Consider the following 13,328-nt stretch of genomic DNA (forward strand, 5'->3'; position numbering starts at 1 on the left):
TAAGCTAACAAAGGGCTTGTTTTTACCACAGCGAACACCTGTTTCTGGTGGCTTTGTTCTCAGATGGCGTTACCAAGGCGACATCAGATCCCACTTTCCTCCGCTGTGGTTTTTGGAAACATAACTCTCAACCTGGGTGGATCGGTTCTGAGTTTTGGATTTCCACTTTCTGTGTAGGAGCTGTTTTTGTCATTCCTGCTCTGAGTGTGACCTGTGAGACACTCGAACATGCAGAGGGATTAGCATATGGGAAGCAGAGTGCTGGGAGGGGAAACGAGGCGTGCGCTAACTCTCATTGTTCCTCGGTCCTTGTAACTGGGCTGCATCAGAGGAAACAACATAAAGACTGAAAAAAAAGAGATCAGAGTGACGATGACTGCGAGGGGAGGGGAGGAAGGGTGGAGCCGGGAAAATGCCATGTGTTAATGTTATCATCTTGGCCTAAATGTGCAATCTCTTTATCGCTCATTGTGATTTTCTCTCCTTTTTTTTTTTGTTCTTGTTCTCGTCTTGCAGCTGGGATGAACATGAGCCCCGTGTCCCGGCTGAAGAAAACCTGGAGTAAAGTCAAAACGGCCAAGTTTGACATCTTAGAGGTGAGCCTAAGAGGTTTTTCCTGATTGTCACCCTAAAATGATTAGAAACCTTAAATAATTTATGTAATTTTCATATTTTCTATTAAATGTCTGCTCATAGATTGTAATTTTGTAATGAGACACCAGAGAAAGTGTTCAGCCCCTCCCCTGCCTGTTGCTGCATGCTGTTATCTGAAAGGAGGCTTCTACATTTCCCCCCTTGCTTATTGAAACACGAAAATATTTTATATTTTAAAAGTGCAGATGACAAGTTTCTAGTGGCATTAATGTTGAGCTAACCGAGCAGCTAGCCTGATGAGCTAACTTGCTAAAAGCTTGTAAAGATATGTAGTCAGTTGCTGGAGTTTCATTACAAATGTGCATAAAACCTTGTCAGTATTTTGCTAATGTTGAAAAAATACAGTTTTGTTTAATTAAATATGAAATACAGTTAAAATCACACATGAATATGTTTGTTTGTTAGCTATTAAATTAGCTATTAAAACCTTGCAACGCCATCATTCTCCTACCACTTCCTGTCGTCTACTTCGACTTTTCCACCAGTAGTAACATCTGGTAGTTGATCATGTGACTTGTGTGATGCAAAGCGGTCTTTCCCTTGCAGTTTTTCAAACTACACTAAATTTGATACAGCTGAAAAATTACCTCATACTAGAACAAAAACCTACTGAGACATGTATGTATTTTCCATTAAGAAAATTTGTTTTTGTAATTCCCACATGCGCAACTATGAGAGCTTGAAAACTTTCACTAAATTTAGGTGTTAATTTTATTTTTTTGCTTATGTCTGTGTTTTGAAATCAAAGTAACAATGTTATAGATAACATAATTAGCCGTAGCAGGAATCGCTCATATGCTAACACAAAAAGAGCGATTAGTTTTTACACTGTTTTAAATGTGTAAATGATAGAGAAAGTTTTAAGTTGTTAAATTTCTGCAACCAACAACAAAACTCCACACAGATTTGTGAGTCAGGCCAACCTGAGAGTAAACGCTTTCAGCAAACAAGCAGCTCTAACAGCAAACACGCTGAACTGACAAGTCTGCAGACGGAGAGTGGGAATTCTGCAGCCAGGATGCCCCCAGATGTTGAAGGCAGACACAGATCACTCAGCTTTCCTACACGCCTCAGAAAGCTCTGCACACTGCGGGGAAAACACTCACAGTGAATACCAAACACTCAGTCAGTCAATCTGATGAAACATCTGACAAGTCAGCGGGGACTCTGCAGGACCTTAAAGCTTTTCAGATGCCGCTGTTATTTTTCCTTCATGTCTCACTGGAGATGATCAGCTTTTATTCTTCAGTCATATTCATCCTCTTTAAAACGTCTTTTACCTTCCTGTTTAATTCCTCTGGGCCCGACTGCCGTAAATCCTGGACTTTCAAGCAGAAGTTGCTGCAGTGATGCTAACTTTATAGCTCCTTTAAACTCAGAGGGTTCTCTTACTAAACTGGGGGAACATGTGAATGTGGGCCCCATATGTATTTTGTTCAGGTTGGATGGGTACTTCTGTGAACTTCAGCCTGTTTTTTAGCTCGGTTCCTGTTCGTATCGGCCCCAGATGTAAACGTTGGCTCACCCTATGCTCTTGTCTTCGCCAGATGTTAAACTGACTCTGTGTCCGTCTTCCTCTTCATAGCATCAAATGGATCCTTCAAGCAACTTCTACAACTACAGAACAGCGCTGAGAGGCGCCACGCAGAGGTCCATCACAGCCAACAGCAGCAGAGAGAAGGTGAGGCTTCAACAGAACCCGACTTGGGATAGAATCTGAGTTTTTGTGACGTTTACTCCAAAAACAAATTTATTCCGACTCACAGCCTCAGACATGAAAGTCTGAACATCTGTGCTGCAGACTTAACATTTACATTTCAAACATCTGTCTAAGATACCGCTACAACCACCGATTATTTTAGCAATTGATTATTCTGACGATTAATCAATTAATCAAACAAGAAATTTGACAAATTCCGCAGAATTTTCATTTCACTTACAACTCTTTCAAACGTTAGAAATAGATTAAAAGATGCAAATAAACAACTAATGTCATTATTTTTTAAGTAAGAAAATAAACATTTTACTGCCTAAAATGCAGCAATATAGCGTTCCTTCATTATTTGTAGCAAAGGATGCAGATGCAACTAAAGTTTTTTTTTAATCTTAAATACCAAATATATATATTTTATGTAGAATTTCGACCTAGATACGGGTCTATGTATGTTCTTTCAGCAAATGGCCTTTTTTTGAGTGTCCATACTCCAGTCAGTGATTAATCGATTACTTCAATAATCGATTAATCATGATTAGTCCGAAAAAATCGTTTCTGCTCTAGTCTGAGTCCTAAATGAGTAATGGGGGTGTGTGTCTCCTTCAACCAGCATTCCTCTTTCGTAAAAAGTTTAGATATTCATCAAGGGAGGGAAAAACAAACGTCTGGTTGTGTCTGATTGGCGTCTGAACGCCGCGTCCCCGCCGTGTTTACGCCATCAGCAGCATCCCCAGACGACTCGGCCTCCGCAGTCAGGAGGTTGCATAATGGCGCAGCTCGGTGGGGACACAGTGACCGAGTCACAAGAGGAGGGGTCCTGTCCAACATGGCTGCCTGCCAGATCACATAGCGTTCTCTGACGGTCCCCTCCTCCTTCGAGCTTCCTCTCACAAACATTTTATTAACTGAGACGGATTGTTCTGTCAATATCCACACGGCTCCCGGAGTTATTTTGGAGCGAAGATATCCAAACATTCCAGACTGAGAGGCCGAGGTCACGAAATGGAAAGTTCCCAAGCAGTCTGGTATGTTCCTGCTGGTGACCTCTCCTGTAAGGAAGGTTTGTTTATGACCTTCAAACCGCAGCAGATCAACAGAGGCTTCAGTTTAGCTGCTTTTACTGATTTAAAACGTCAGACATTTGTTTCCTTGCTAACTTGTTGTTGCTGTTTTGCAAACTGCAAATCTGAAACAGACTTGGTGTGTCTGATGTTTGGTTGTGTAGCAACAGTCCTCTGTGACATTTCACTGAAAGGAATGCGGAGAATATTTCAGGATCCGCCTCTAACTCAGATTTTAAATTGTTTGAAAAAACTTTTATCTGTTAAACTGCTTGTCTTTAGTACAAATTAGCTTCAATTTGTAAACTGATATAAAAAAATGCCATGCTTTCATGAACTTTCTTAACCTTGTTTATGATAAGCTACATGTTGGCAGATTATTTCACTTATAACAAGACATTTTTCCCATGTTATAAGTGAAATAATCTGCCAATGGAACAATAACGTTTCATGAATACTAAGGAATTATTGACACTAAACAAGCTCCTATTTCTTGCTGAAAAGTTACTTGTAAGTTAGTTTTGTCTTATTTCAAGTGTGATCATATATTAGCACTAGAAACAAGACAAAATGACTTGTTGAAATGTTGTGTTTTTGAAGTGTTTGGTTTCTTAGTATGGTTTCTTACTTGTTTCCTCCTTCTCTTCCTGCTGTCTTCAATCTTTTTTTTCTTTCTCCCTTCTTCGAGTTTCTGAGTCTGATTTCCAGCTTCCAAATTTAGATCCTGCTCACTATGAAATAATTAGCGTTTCTGTGTTACATTGTAAAATAAACATTAAGGACTAATAATCTGGAAACTTGCTGCTTCCATCCAGAGTTGAACATGTTTGTTAGGATGCGCACATGTGCGCGTGTTACGGCACGCGCACATGAGGCTCATGAGCACGAGCGTGCTCATGAGCCTGTCCTCGTAAACATCATCCGACCCCTGCAGTCCCTCGTAGATCATCGTGTTCCAGATTTGCGGCCTCTCAGAGACACGGCTCAGTCAGCTGCTCCCAAATTTTCCCAGAAACATGTTTACAGTTGAAGTCACCCTGGAAAGGAGGGGAATCTGCAGGCTTGAGAAGGGAACAGAAAAACAAACGGAGGGTGCGGTGGCTTCAGATGTGACGTACGACTGGATGATTTTAAGCGTGCAATACACAAAGAATTCAACGCAAATAGCTTTTGATAGCTGCTGCTGCTGCTGCTCTGGTGGCTCCTAAAAGCATCGTGTCATAAATGTTTGATGGGTGGGGGGAAGTCAGGAAAGAGGTGACAGACTGGGGGGGCTTTTTTAGGTCAGTGTGGCAGCTTTCTGCAGATGCCACTAATGTAAGAGAGAAAACAGTGTTGGATGTTAATTCTTAGTGGCGTTTAATCACCTGATGTCTTCTGCAAAGCAGGGAAATCCTCTTTAAGTGTAACATAAATTAATCAGGTCTTTGTTTAGATGTGCGGTGACCTAAATCGTTATTTTGATAATAAATGTTTCAAAGGGATTTCTTCTTCTGTGGAAAATTCACCTTTTACAATAAGACATTTTGCCATGGGGGGCAAAACTGCTAAGTTGAAACCACATGTGGCCACAAAAATAGTATATTTTTAAAAACATTTTTAAAAAGATGTTTTTGTGCCGTTTTACATTTATCTGTCTAGGTTAGTTTTACAAAAAATAAAAAACATTATTTGCAGATTTAGTAAGACTAAAAAATGTTTCAATAAATATTTTTTATTAGAAAAATATTTATTACACAAAGATTTTTTTATTCTAAAATAATAAAAAATAATGCTGTGTGATTTCTATTAAAATCCGACTATTTTTGTTGGATTTTTATGCCAAACCATCTGATTAAGTAGTTGAATTTTTCAGTTAGTTTCTCAGGGGGGCTGAATATTTTTGCACTTTTCATTTTTTTTATTTGCAAAAAAATCTTTTGAATCATGTATAATTTTCTTTCTACTTCACAATTGTGTAACACTTTTGGTTCGTCTTTAACATAAAATTCTAATTAATGATATTTATGTTTGTGGTTGCAATGTGACAAAACACACAAAAGATTCTAGGGGTATGAATACTTTTGCAAGCCATTGTATCCAGTAGAAGACAAGCCCACAGTTTGTACATTTTGGGGCTGATTGGATCCTTCTTTGCGTTGTAAGATTGGCTTTTGAGTAAAACAAGTCAGTGTTTTGGTTCTAGTTTGTCCAAATATTAATATAAAAATACAACTTTTTTTATAAACAGAAGTCTATTTTGTGCACCTAATACTTTTTGAATATGTTTTTCTGTAAAAAAAAAAAATAATAAATTGCCCAAAAATTAACTGTGCTTGCAGATCAGATTTGCTCCATTCTAGAATTTAATCAGGTGGTTTCAGAGGTGAAACCAGGTGTTTATAACAAAGCGCCAAAGGGAAATCCCCACTTAAATCTCCCTTTTTCTTCTCTCCCTGCTGTCTTCCAGATCGTCATCCCGTTCTTCAGCCTGTTCATTAAAGACATCTACTTTCTCAACGAGGGATGCGCCAGCCGGCTGCAGAACGGCCTCATCAATTTTGAGGTAAACTGAGCCTCAAATTTCCCCTTGAACGCTAAAAAAACAACAGAGGTAGTTTCCCCAGCGACAGATTTTGCCACACTCTGACTTTTTAATGTCACAAACTATTGAAATAGTTACTACACATGGCAACAAGTGACTGTTATGCGTTACCACTTCCCCAAAAACCAAAGAATAAGAGGGAAGTAGGACTTGGATGTTTGAACTTCAGCTGTGTTTCCATGGAACATACATGACTGACCAAATATTATTTCCACTTGCATTTTGTCACATGGTTATTTTAAGGTTTCACACCTTCCTGTGAAACTGTGCGCAGGCTTTTATTCTGCCTTCACCATGTTAAGATGGTTTAAAGCTATATTTGAACACATTAACATCTCAGAACAGCCAACATGGTGCAGCAAGTCAGGTTAATGTTGTTTCTGCAGAACTTGCAAAGTATATTAGCCTAGTTTCTAGTGCAAATATCTTGGTAGACTTTAAATAAAGTCTATTTAAACTATCTTAAGAGTAACCTTTCAACAAGATATAGAAACTTATTTAGAGTCAATAATTTCTTAACACTAACACTCCCTTAGTTGGTGATTCTAAAAATCCTCCCATATGTTGCTGAAAAGTTACGTCTTAAGTTAGTTTTGTTTTATTTCAAGTGCACTAAGATATTTGTACTAGAAATTAGACAAAAATAGTTGCCAAGATTTTGTGTTTTTGCAGTGTTCTACTTTAACATTTGGCTAATTTAAAGTGTAAAATGGGTGTTAGAGGTTTTGAATAATAATCTCTCGTATTATTATGTTCCAGAAATTCTGGGAACTCGCCAAACAAGTGAGTGAGTTCATGACCTGGAAGCAAGTGGAGTGTCCGTTTGAGAAGGACCGCAAGATCCTGCAGTACCTGCTGACCGCGCCTGTGTTTACTGAAGATGGTGAGCAGCTCATTGGAGGACTTATTGACTTCCCTAAACAGTACTCAAACATTCTGTAGGACTAACTATAAGCTATTTTAGTCCATGTTAAACATTAACATGTTGATCTTTAGTCACAGTAATCAACAGAACTTAGGTTCAATCCCAGTTTAAACCCGGGTAGAGCTCAATGAAGTTGTTTAATTAAAATGATATCAAAGCTAATTTTGGCATCCACTGTTTTTTCCAGGAGTAAAATTTAAGTCCAGCTTCAGGTTTTAGCTCTCTTACTTGTCACTGGTTCCCTTGGTGACCAAACACACCCACAGTTCATCAAAAGTCATAAATAAGGAGAAATTATTAAATTAATTTGTAGCTCAGTACATTCATGAATGCATTTAGAAAAAGAAATGTTTGAAGTCAATTCAGCACTGATCGGATCTAAACCTGAGATATCGGTATTGGAAGTGAAGAAAGTGGATTGGTGCATCCCTAGCTTTTCATTTTTTGTTGGGAATCCGCTCATCAATAAAACATAATGATTTCCTTTTGTTTTCTGCAGCTCTGTGTCTGGCATCGTACGAGAGCGAAGGTCCTGAGAACAACATGGAGAAGGACAGATGGAAGTCTCTGAGGTGTGTATGACCTTCCTCCTCCTCCTCCTCTTCCTCATCGCCCTCTCTGTACGCTGTGAGGATTTCAATCGCAGCGAACAGAATCAAATCCCCCCCTCCGACCGGGCTGACCACAGGGATGTAGGTCACGATGGGGAGGCTGACCTCTCACTCTGCTCAGTAAACACACACAGTGTCAGCGCTCGCCTCCACTGCTGATCATGTCAGAAAGCAAAACGCTCTCTTCTTGTCTATGTCTCACATTCTGCAGTCGTTTTTCAGTCAATAAGGTTGTCTTCCAATGACTGATGAGGTGTTCCTGTTACTTTAGTAGAATAAAGAAAAGCCTCAGAACAACTCCTCTGTCTGCATTAAAAAATCTAACTTAACATCCATTGGTCAGATGGTCAGAACAAATCACAAGACATTTTCATTTTGACTCGAAGGTCACATAATCACTCCTAGTTGTTGCCTGACTTATAACTGAGCTCAGTGTTGGTAACAAGAGCCGATAACTTTTGAAATCCTTCCACGTATTAGAGCAGCACGTCTGTGAAGCTCCACTGCCCCCCAGTGGACAGAAACAGTACAATCTTAAAACTGATGGGATGACTCCCATGACTCACATTCAGATTAGCTTTATTTTGGTAAATTTACAACATTACAAAAAAAGGAAACCAAAATAAAACACTATTTTGTAAACCATTAATTTTCCAAATAAGAGATGTGTGTTTCCATTACAGAAAACTAAACGTTTCCCAGTAATAAAACCTCAAGAGTGTTTTAATTAATAATGATCAATAAAACATAAATAAATACTTCTATTGCAAATATGTAGTATTTCTAAAAATTCATTAATCATAACTAACTCTAACAGCAAACAATGTAATAACAATATTACATACAATTATTGTAGCTACACTACTGATTATTATGCATCCTATCTGCCGTTAACAGAAAACATCTCCCAGCTTTAGTAATAAAAACAAATAAGATAAATATCATTGTTATAGTTAACTTATATTATGCCTTTACTATTTAAGAATATTTGTACTACGCTGCACGTTTTACTTTTACTTGAGTAATTTTAATATAGATTATCGCTGCTCTTTCTTGAGTAAAATTTCTGGATTTTCTAACCACTGAATGAAAAACAAAGTTTTAACAAAAGAAACATCACCAGATACAGACACGCACCTGCAGTTTTTATTAAAATTTATACATTTTATATTTAAAGAAACTGATTTAGATTTTTTTTTAACTACATAAATTGTTGTCATTTCAGTCTTTAAAATAAAATTTCCTCTTAACTTTATATTTTGATTATGATTATGTAATTTTTAAATATTAAATGACTGATAATTTGATCAGTTACTTGGTACTTGAGTAGACTTTTTACCAAATATTTTTTTACTCTTACTTGACTCATTTTTTTGATGGCTACTTTTTTTACTTTTATTTGAGTGAAAAGATGTTAAAGTAGTGCTACTCTTACTTGAATACAATTTTTAGTTATTCTACCCATCTCTGATGTCACATCCTGGTGTCGGGGTTCAGTTACTTCCTCGCCTTTCTGTACTTACGTGTCTCTGTGTGTTTGCTTTGCAGATCCACTCTGCTGAGCAGAGTTTAAAGCTGAAGGAAGACAAACCCAACAGGCGGGACGCGCCCTGTCCACTCTGCTGTTGTCCAAGCAAAGTATCCCAATCTCTGAAGGGAAACGACAATCTCTCCTCAGACTGTGGAGGACTTTGAATGTTCCCCTCCCCAGCACTGAGCTGTGCTTACGACCCTGCGTCCTCCATGCTGTATATTTGAAGACAGCTGTTTTTCATCTCTTTGTATGACTTTATAGTCGTTTTGTTAAAGACACACTACAGACCTTCAGGGTGAAAAAGAAGGTTGATCTTTCTGTGTGCAGGTGTTGGGGCTTGTTGCGCCCCCTGCTGTTTTAATACTTTTAATATTGCGTTAGCTGCTGGTCAGCTAGCAACACAGATATGCTACACACCTTCTGGTTCCTGATGCCAGCATTCTCTGAACAGAGAGCAAACCTTAATGCTGTAGTTCACTAAGACAGCATTTTGTCCAGTTGTCCAGTCCAACTTTCCCCCATCCCATAACTTTTGATTAGTGACTCTAACAGTGGTTGTGTTTCCATTAAAATGTGCGCAAAACGTAATATTAATATTATGCTGATGTTGAAATAAAAATTCGCAAGTTTCTATTAAATAAGAAACGCAATTAAAATCCCACATGAATAAGCTTGTTCACAGGACGTCATTAAAAAAAAAAAAAAACATGATCCTACAACTACTTCCTGTTGTTTTCTTCTTCTTCTTCTTATGCTAGTGGCAACATCCGGTTGTTGATCGTGTGACTCTTGCAACGCGAAGTCACATGATCAATGCGACAAAACCCCCCCTAATTTTAGCGCCAAAACTATAAATTTATATATTTTTAATTGTCGTGTTTCCCTTAAGCTAATTAATTGTCAACATGTCAAATTGCGCAATCCTACGATAAATGGAAACGCAGCTACTCTGGTTGTGATGTGTGTTAAAAAGAAATGCACTGGCTGTATTTAAGAAAGACGCGTCTGTTATTTGTTTTTGTAGATGAGAACTTTTCAAAGTAGGAAGCAACACTTATTTAAATCCTGGCTGAATGGTTGAGTGGGTAAATATATTTAGAGGATGGCTGTTCAAACGCGGCCTTCTGCTGCTGAGGTTTCGTGCTGCCCCCTGGTGGCCGGTGCAGAAAAATGAATTTGTTTTGCGTGTTTGAAAATGTGTTTCATATTTGTTTTATTTATAAATGTGTGCAGTCACGTTATGTTTTCACCTTATTTAATTTTGTACTAGCTACATAACACCCTTCAGTATGTCTAACCCTCAGATGTTTGTTTGATATTTTTATGAAAAACTTATTTTTTTCAAGGTACCTGATCAGAGGATGAAGTTAAATGTGTTTTTTGACTGATGTCTGCGTTGCCTTGACTGTTTCCACACAGAGTCCTGTTTTAGTTATTTGTGTCTCTTTCTCACTCCCTCCCTGTGTCAATGATCCATTTGTACTTGTGTCACTGAAGCAGAATAGAGAACCAGTTTATAACTGATTTAGTTGTGTTCAAAAGAGAAAGTTAATAAATTGTTTTGACTCATCAAAAGACTTTTTGGTTTGTTATTACCTCTTATATCAGTTCTATGTGTTGTGCAACGAAATGTTTGGTTTGACATAAATAGCTATTAGAATAGAATAGACATTTATCTTTACTGTCAGCTTTTTCAGCATTAGCAGCACATTTAGCTTTAGCATTAGCAGCTGATAATGAATCCAATGTAACACATTTTTATTGAGTGTCCAGACCTGTTTCATGTATGTTAGTGAAAGAAAAGGAAAACTCCAGTAAAAAGCTCACGTTGAATGAATAAAATGAACTTAAAGCTAACTTTTCCACAATTATCAACAACGCAAAGAAAATGTATCTGTCTTTTTGTTTGTTTTTTGTTTTAAAACCTAAAAGATACGTCTTTATTGACAACAAATTTACTATGGTAGATATTTATAAAAAATATTTCTCATTTTTCAAATAATTAGGTAACATTTGTGTCTCTACATGGAGTTTATTTAGTTGGACTGAGAGCAAAAATGACACTGAACGAAAAGATAAACCTCAAAGAAATAAAATCAGCTCTTTGGCTCCACTTGGTGTCCAGATTGTGTAAGTGCAAATCGCATTGCACACGTAACTTCGTAGGAAATAAACCTTTCCATCCAGCCTGGATCTTTACCACAGTACACACATTTTGTCAGCATTATATCAGCAGCAACACAAGAGATGATTTATTTTTATTTATTTTCCAAAATGCATTGTAGTGTTGATTATTTTTCTGCTGAATAACCCAAGTTAACTTGAGCTGGAGGTCCCAAAGTCAGACTGGATCCAAAATGTCCTTCTGGGTTTTTGGCTGGAGAGCTCAATCTAGTCTGTCAATAACAGCAAGTAATTCAGATTCTAAAGAAACAAAAGCAACCCAAGATTATTATATTTATTATACTACCACCAAGTTTGACTGTTCACCCATTCATCCATTTTCTAACACCATTGTCCCTAGTGGGGCTGGGAGGGTACTGGTGCCTTTCTCCAGCTAACGTTCCAGGCGAGAGGCGGGGTCACACTGGACAGGTCGCCAGTGTTGCAGGTGGATGACTGTTCATGTGCTACAAAATGACACCATGGGCCTGGAAAACGCATAATACTGCCCCTTTAAAATGAGAGTGTGATTATATTTTCTCATAAACCCAAGTCGGTTTTGCTCAGATTTCTACAAATGATTAATGAAACCATCAATTTAATAATTCACAATGTATTTACGCAGGTTGCCTTTGTCTGAAATTATCAAAAAAGCAAAAAGAAAAGAAATCTGATGAGTGTCAACCAATAAAAGCCCGATTAGTGTGTCTCCTTTTGTATTTCATCAGAAATCGGAAGATCCTGTTGAAGTTGGGAACGTTGAGGAACGTCTGTTTTGGATCAACACATCGACACAAATACTGGGTGTAACACAAACAAAAAAAGGAGATCACACTAGATTTGACACTAGGAATTACAACTGCTCCAAGCTTCCAAACATATGCACAAATAAGATGTGGGGAAGATTTATACACTGGTGATGCAACAGCCGAGTCACTAACCGAATCATTGGTAGACGGTATATACTATAAACTCAGGAAAACAGATTTGGTGTTTCTGTTTGTCTTCTTCCCTCTTTTTTTTGCTTGTTGACTGAAAGCACATCCTCAGATCTCCTCTCAGGTTTAGGCTGGGCACCAGTGACCTGGATTATTGTTCCCCTGTGACCTCAGCGGTGCAGATGAATCAGTGCTGGCCACCTGCCACCATTGTTCTTTTTCTGTCAATGGAATCAGCTGCAGGCCACACAACTCATCACAGGCTGGGAAAACCAATGAATCGCTGGTGGGTGTGAAGGACCGCAGCATCCAGGCATTTACATCTGTGAAAATCAAAACGCATAATATCCAAAGAGGGTAATGCAGCTGGGGTCAATGCATTATCATGCTGAGTGTTTGAGCTATTCCAGTGTCCCTCTCTTATCTGTTTATTGAATTTCATGCTTTTATGAAAACGGTTATTTTAATAACAGTGCAAATGACAAAAAACCCACAGAAAGGTATCAGCCAACCTTCTGACTGTGGAGCATTTTAACCTGTTGTTGAAATCCCTCCATAATAAATCAAAAAGATACACAACTTTTTTTGAAAAAACCTTGCCACTGTATGGCATTCCATAGTTTGTATATGATATCTGAGGATAAATCAACTTTGCTTTTGATCAGTGATTCAAACTGAATGAAATAACAATGGATGAAATTAGTTTTGCGATGTAATTACTGCAAAAAAAAAAAAAAAAAAAAAGTTCGGACATCTGCATTAAGCAACAGATAGTTTGGTCCAGTTGTTCTGAACAAACTGCTGAATCCATGTGAAGTCTGGATGAGTGGACAGGTGGATATGAATGGATGAATGGATGGATGGATAAATGGATTAAAGGCTGGATGGATGGATTAATTAAAGGATGATAAATGGATGTTGGATCAATAAATGTTTGAATGAATTAATGGATGGATGTTTGGAAGGATAGATGGATGGATGTTGAATGAATGGATGAATGGATTACAATATGCTTTTTCACGGTAGAAGTGTTTATTGCTGAATCATATTTTAAATGTTTTGTGTTGTTGTTGTTTGATTTAAGTTAATTTATTTCAACCCAATTATTACGAAATCAAGCTATAAAATTGTCTCTTAAAAATTG

The 13,328-nt window shown here is 37.8% G+C and overlaps 1 protein-coding gene across 1 annotated transcript in view; it reads left to right on the plus strand.

Moving 5' to 3' along the window:
• Positions 1–10,660, plus strand: part of rasgef1ba (RasGEF domain family, member 1Ba) — a 29,757-nt gene extending 19,097 nt beyond the window's left edge. Inside the window, exons 9-14 of the mRNA XM_032578638.1 lie at positions 517–596; positions 2,240–2,335; positions 5,879–5,974; positions 6,773–6,896; positions 7,438–7,510; positions 9,098–10,660. Of these exons, the coding sequence (XP_032434529.1) occupies positions 517–596; positions 2,240–2,335; positions 5,879–5,974; positions 6,773–6,896; positions 7,438–7,510; positions 9,098–9,122 (494 nt within the window). The 3' untranslated portion in view covers positions 9,123–10,660. The remainder of the gene's footprint in view (positions 1–516; positions 597–2,239; positions 2,336–5,878; positions 5,975–6,772; positions 6,897–7,437; positions 7,511–9,097) is intronic.
• Positions 10,661–13,328: the final 2,668 nt, after the last annotated feature.

This window comes from Xiphophorus hellerii, chromosome 12, assembly GCF_003331165.1.
Source record: "Xiphophorus hellerii strain 12219 chromosome 12, Xiphophorus_hellerii-4.1, whole genome shotgun sequence".
In the NCBI taxonomy this organism is placed as follows: Eukaryota; Metazoa; Chordata; class Actinopteri; order Cyprinodontiformes; family Poeciliidae; genus Xiphophorus; species Xiphophorus hellerii.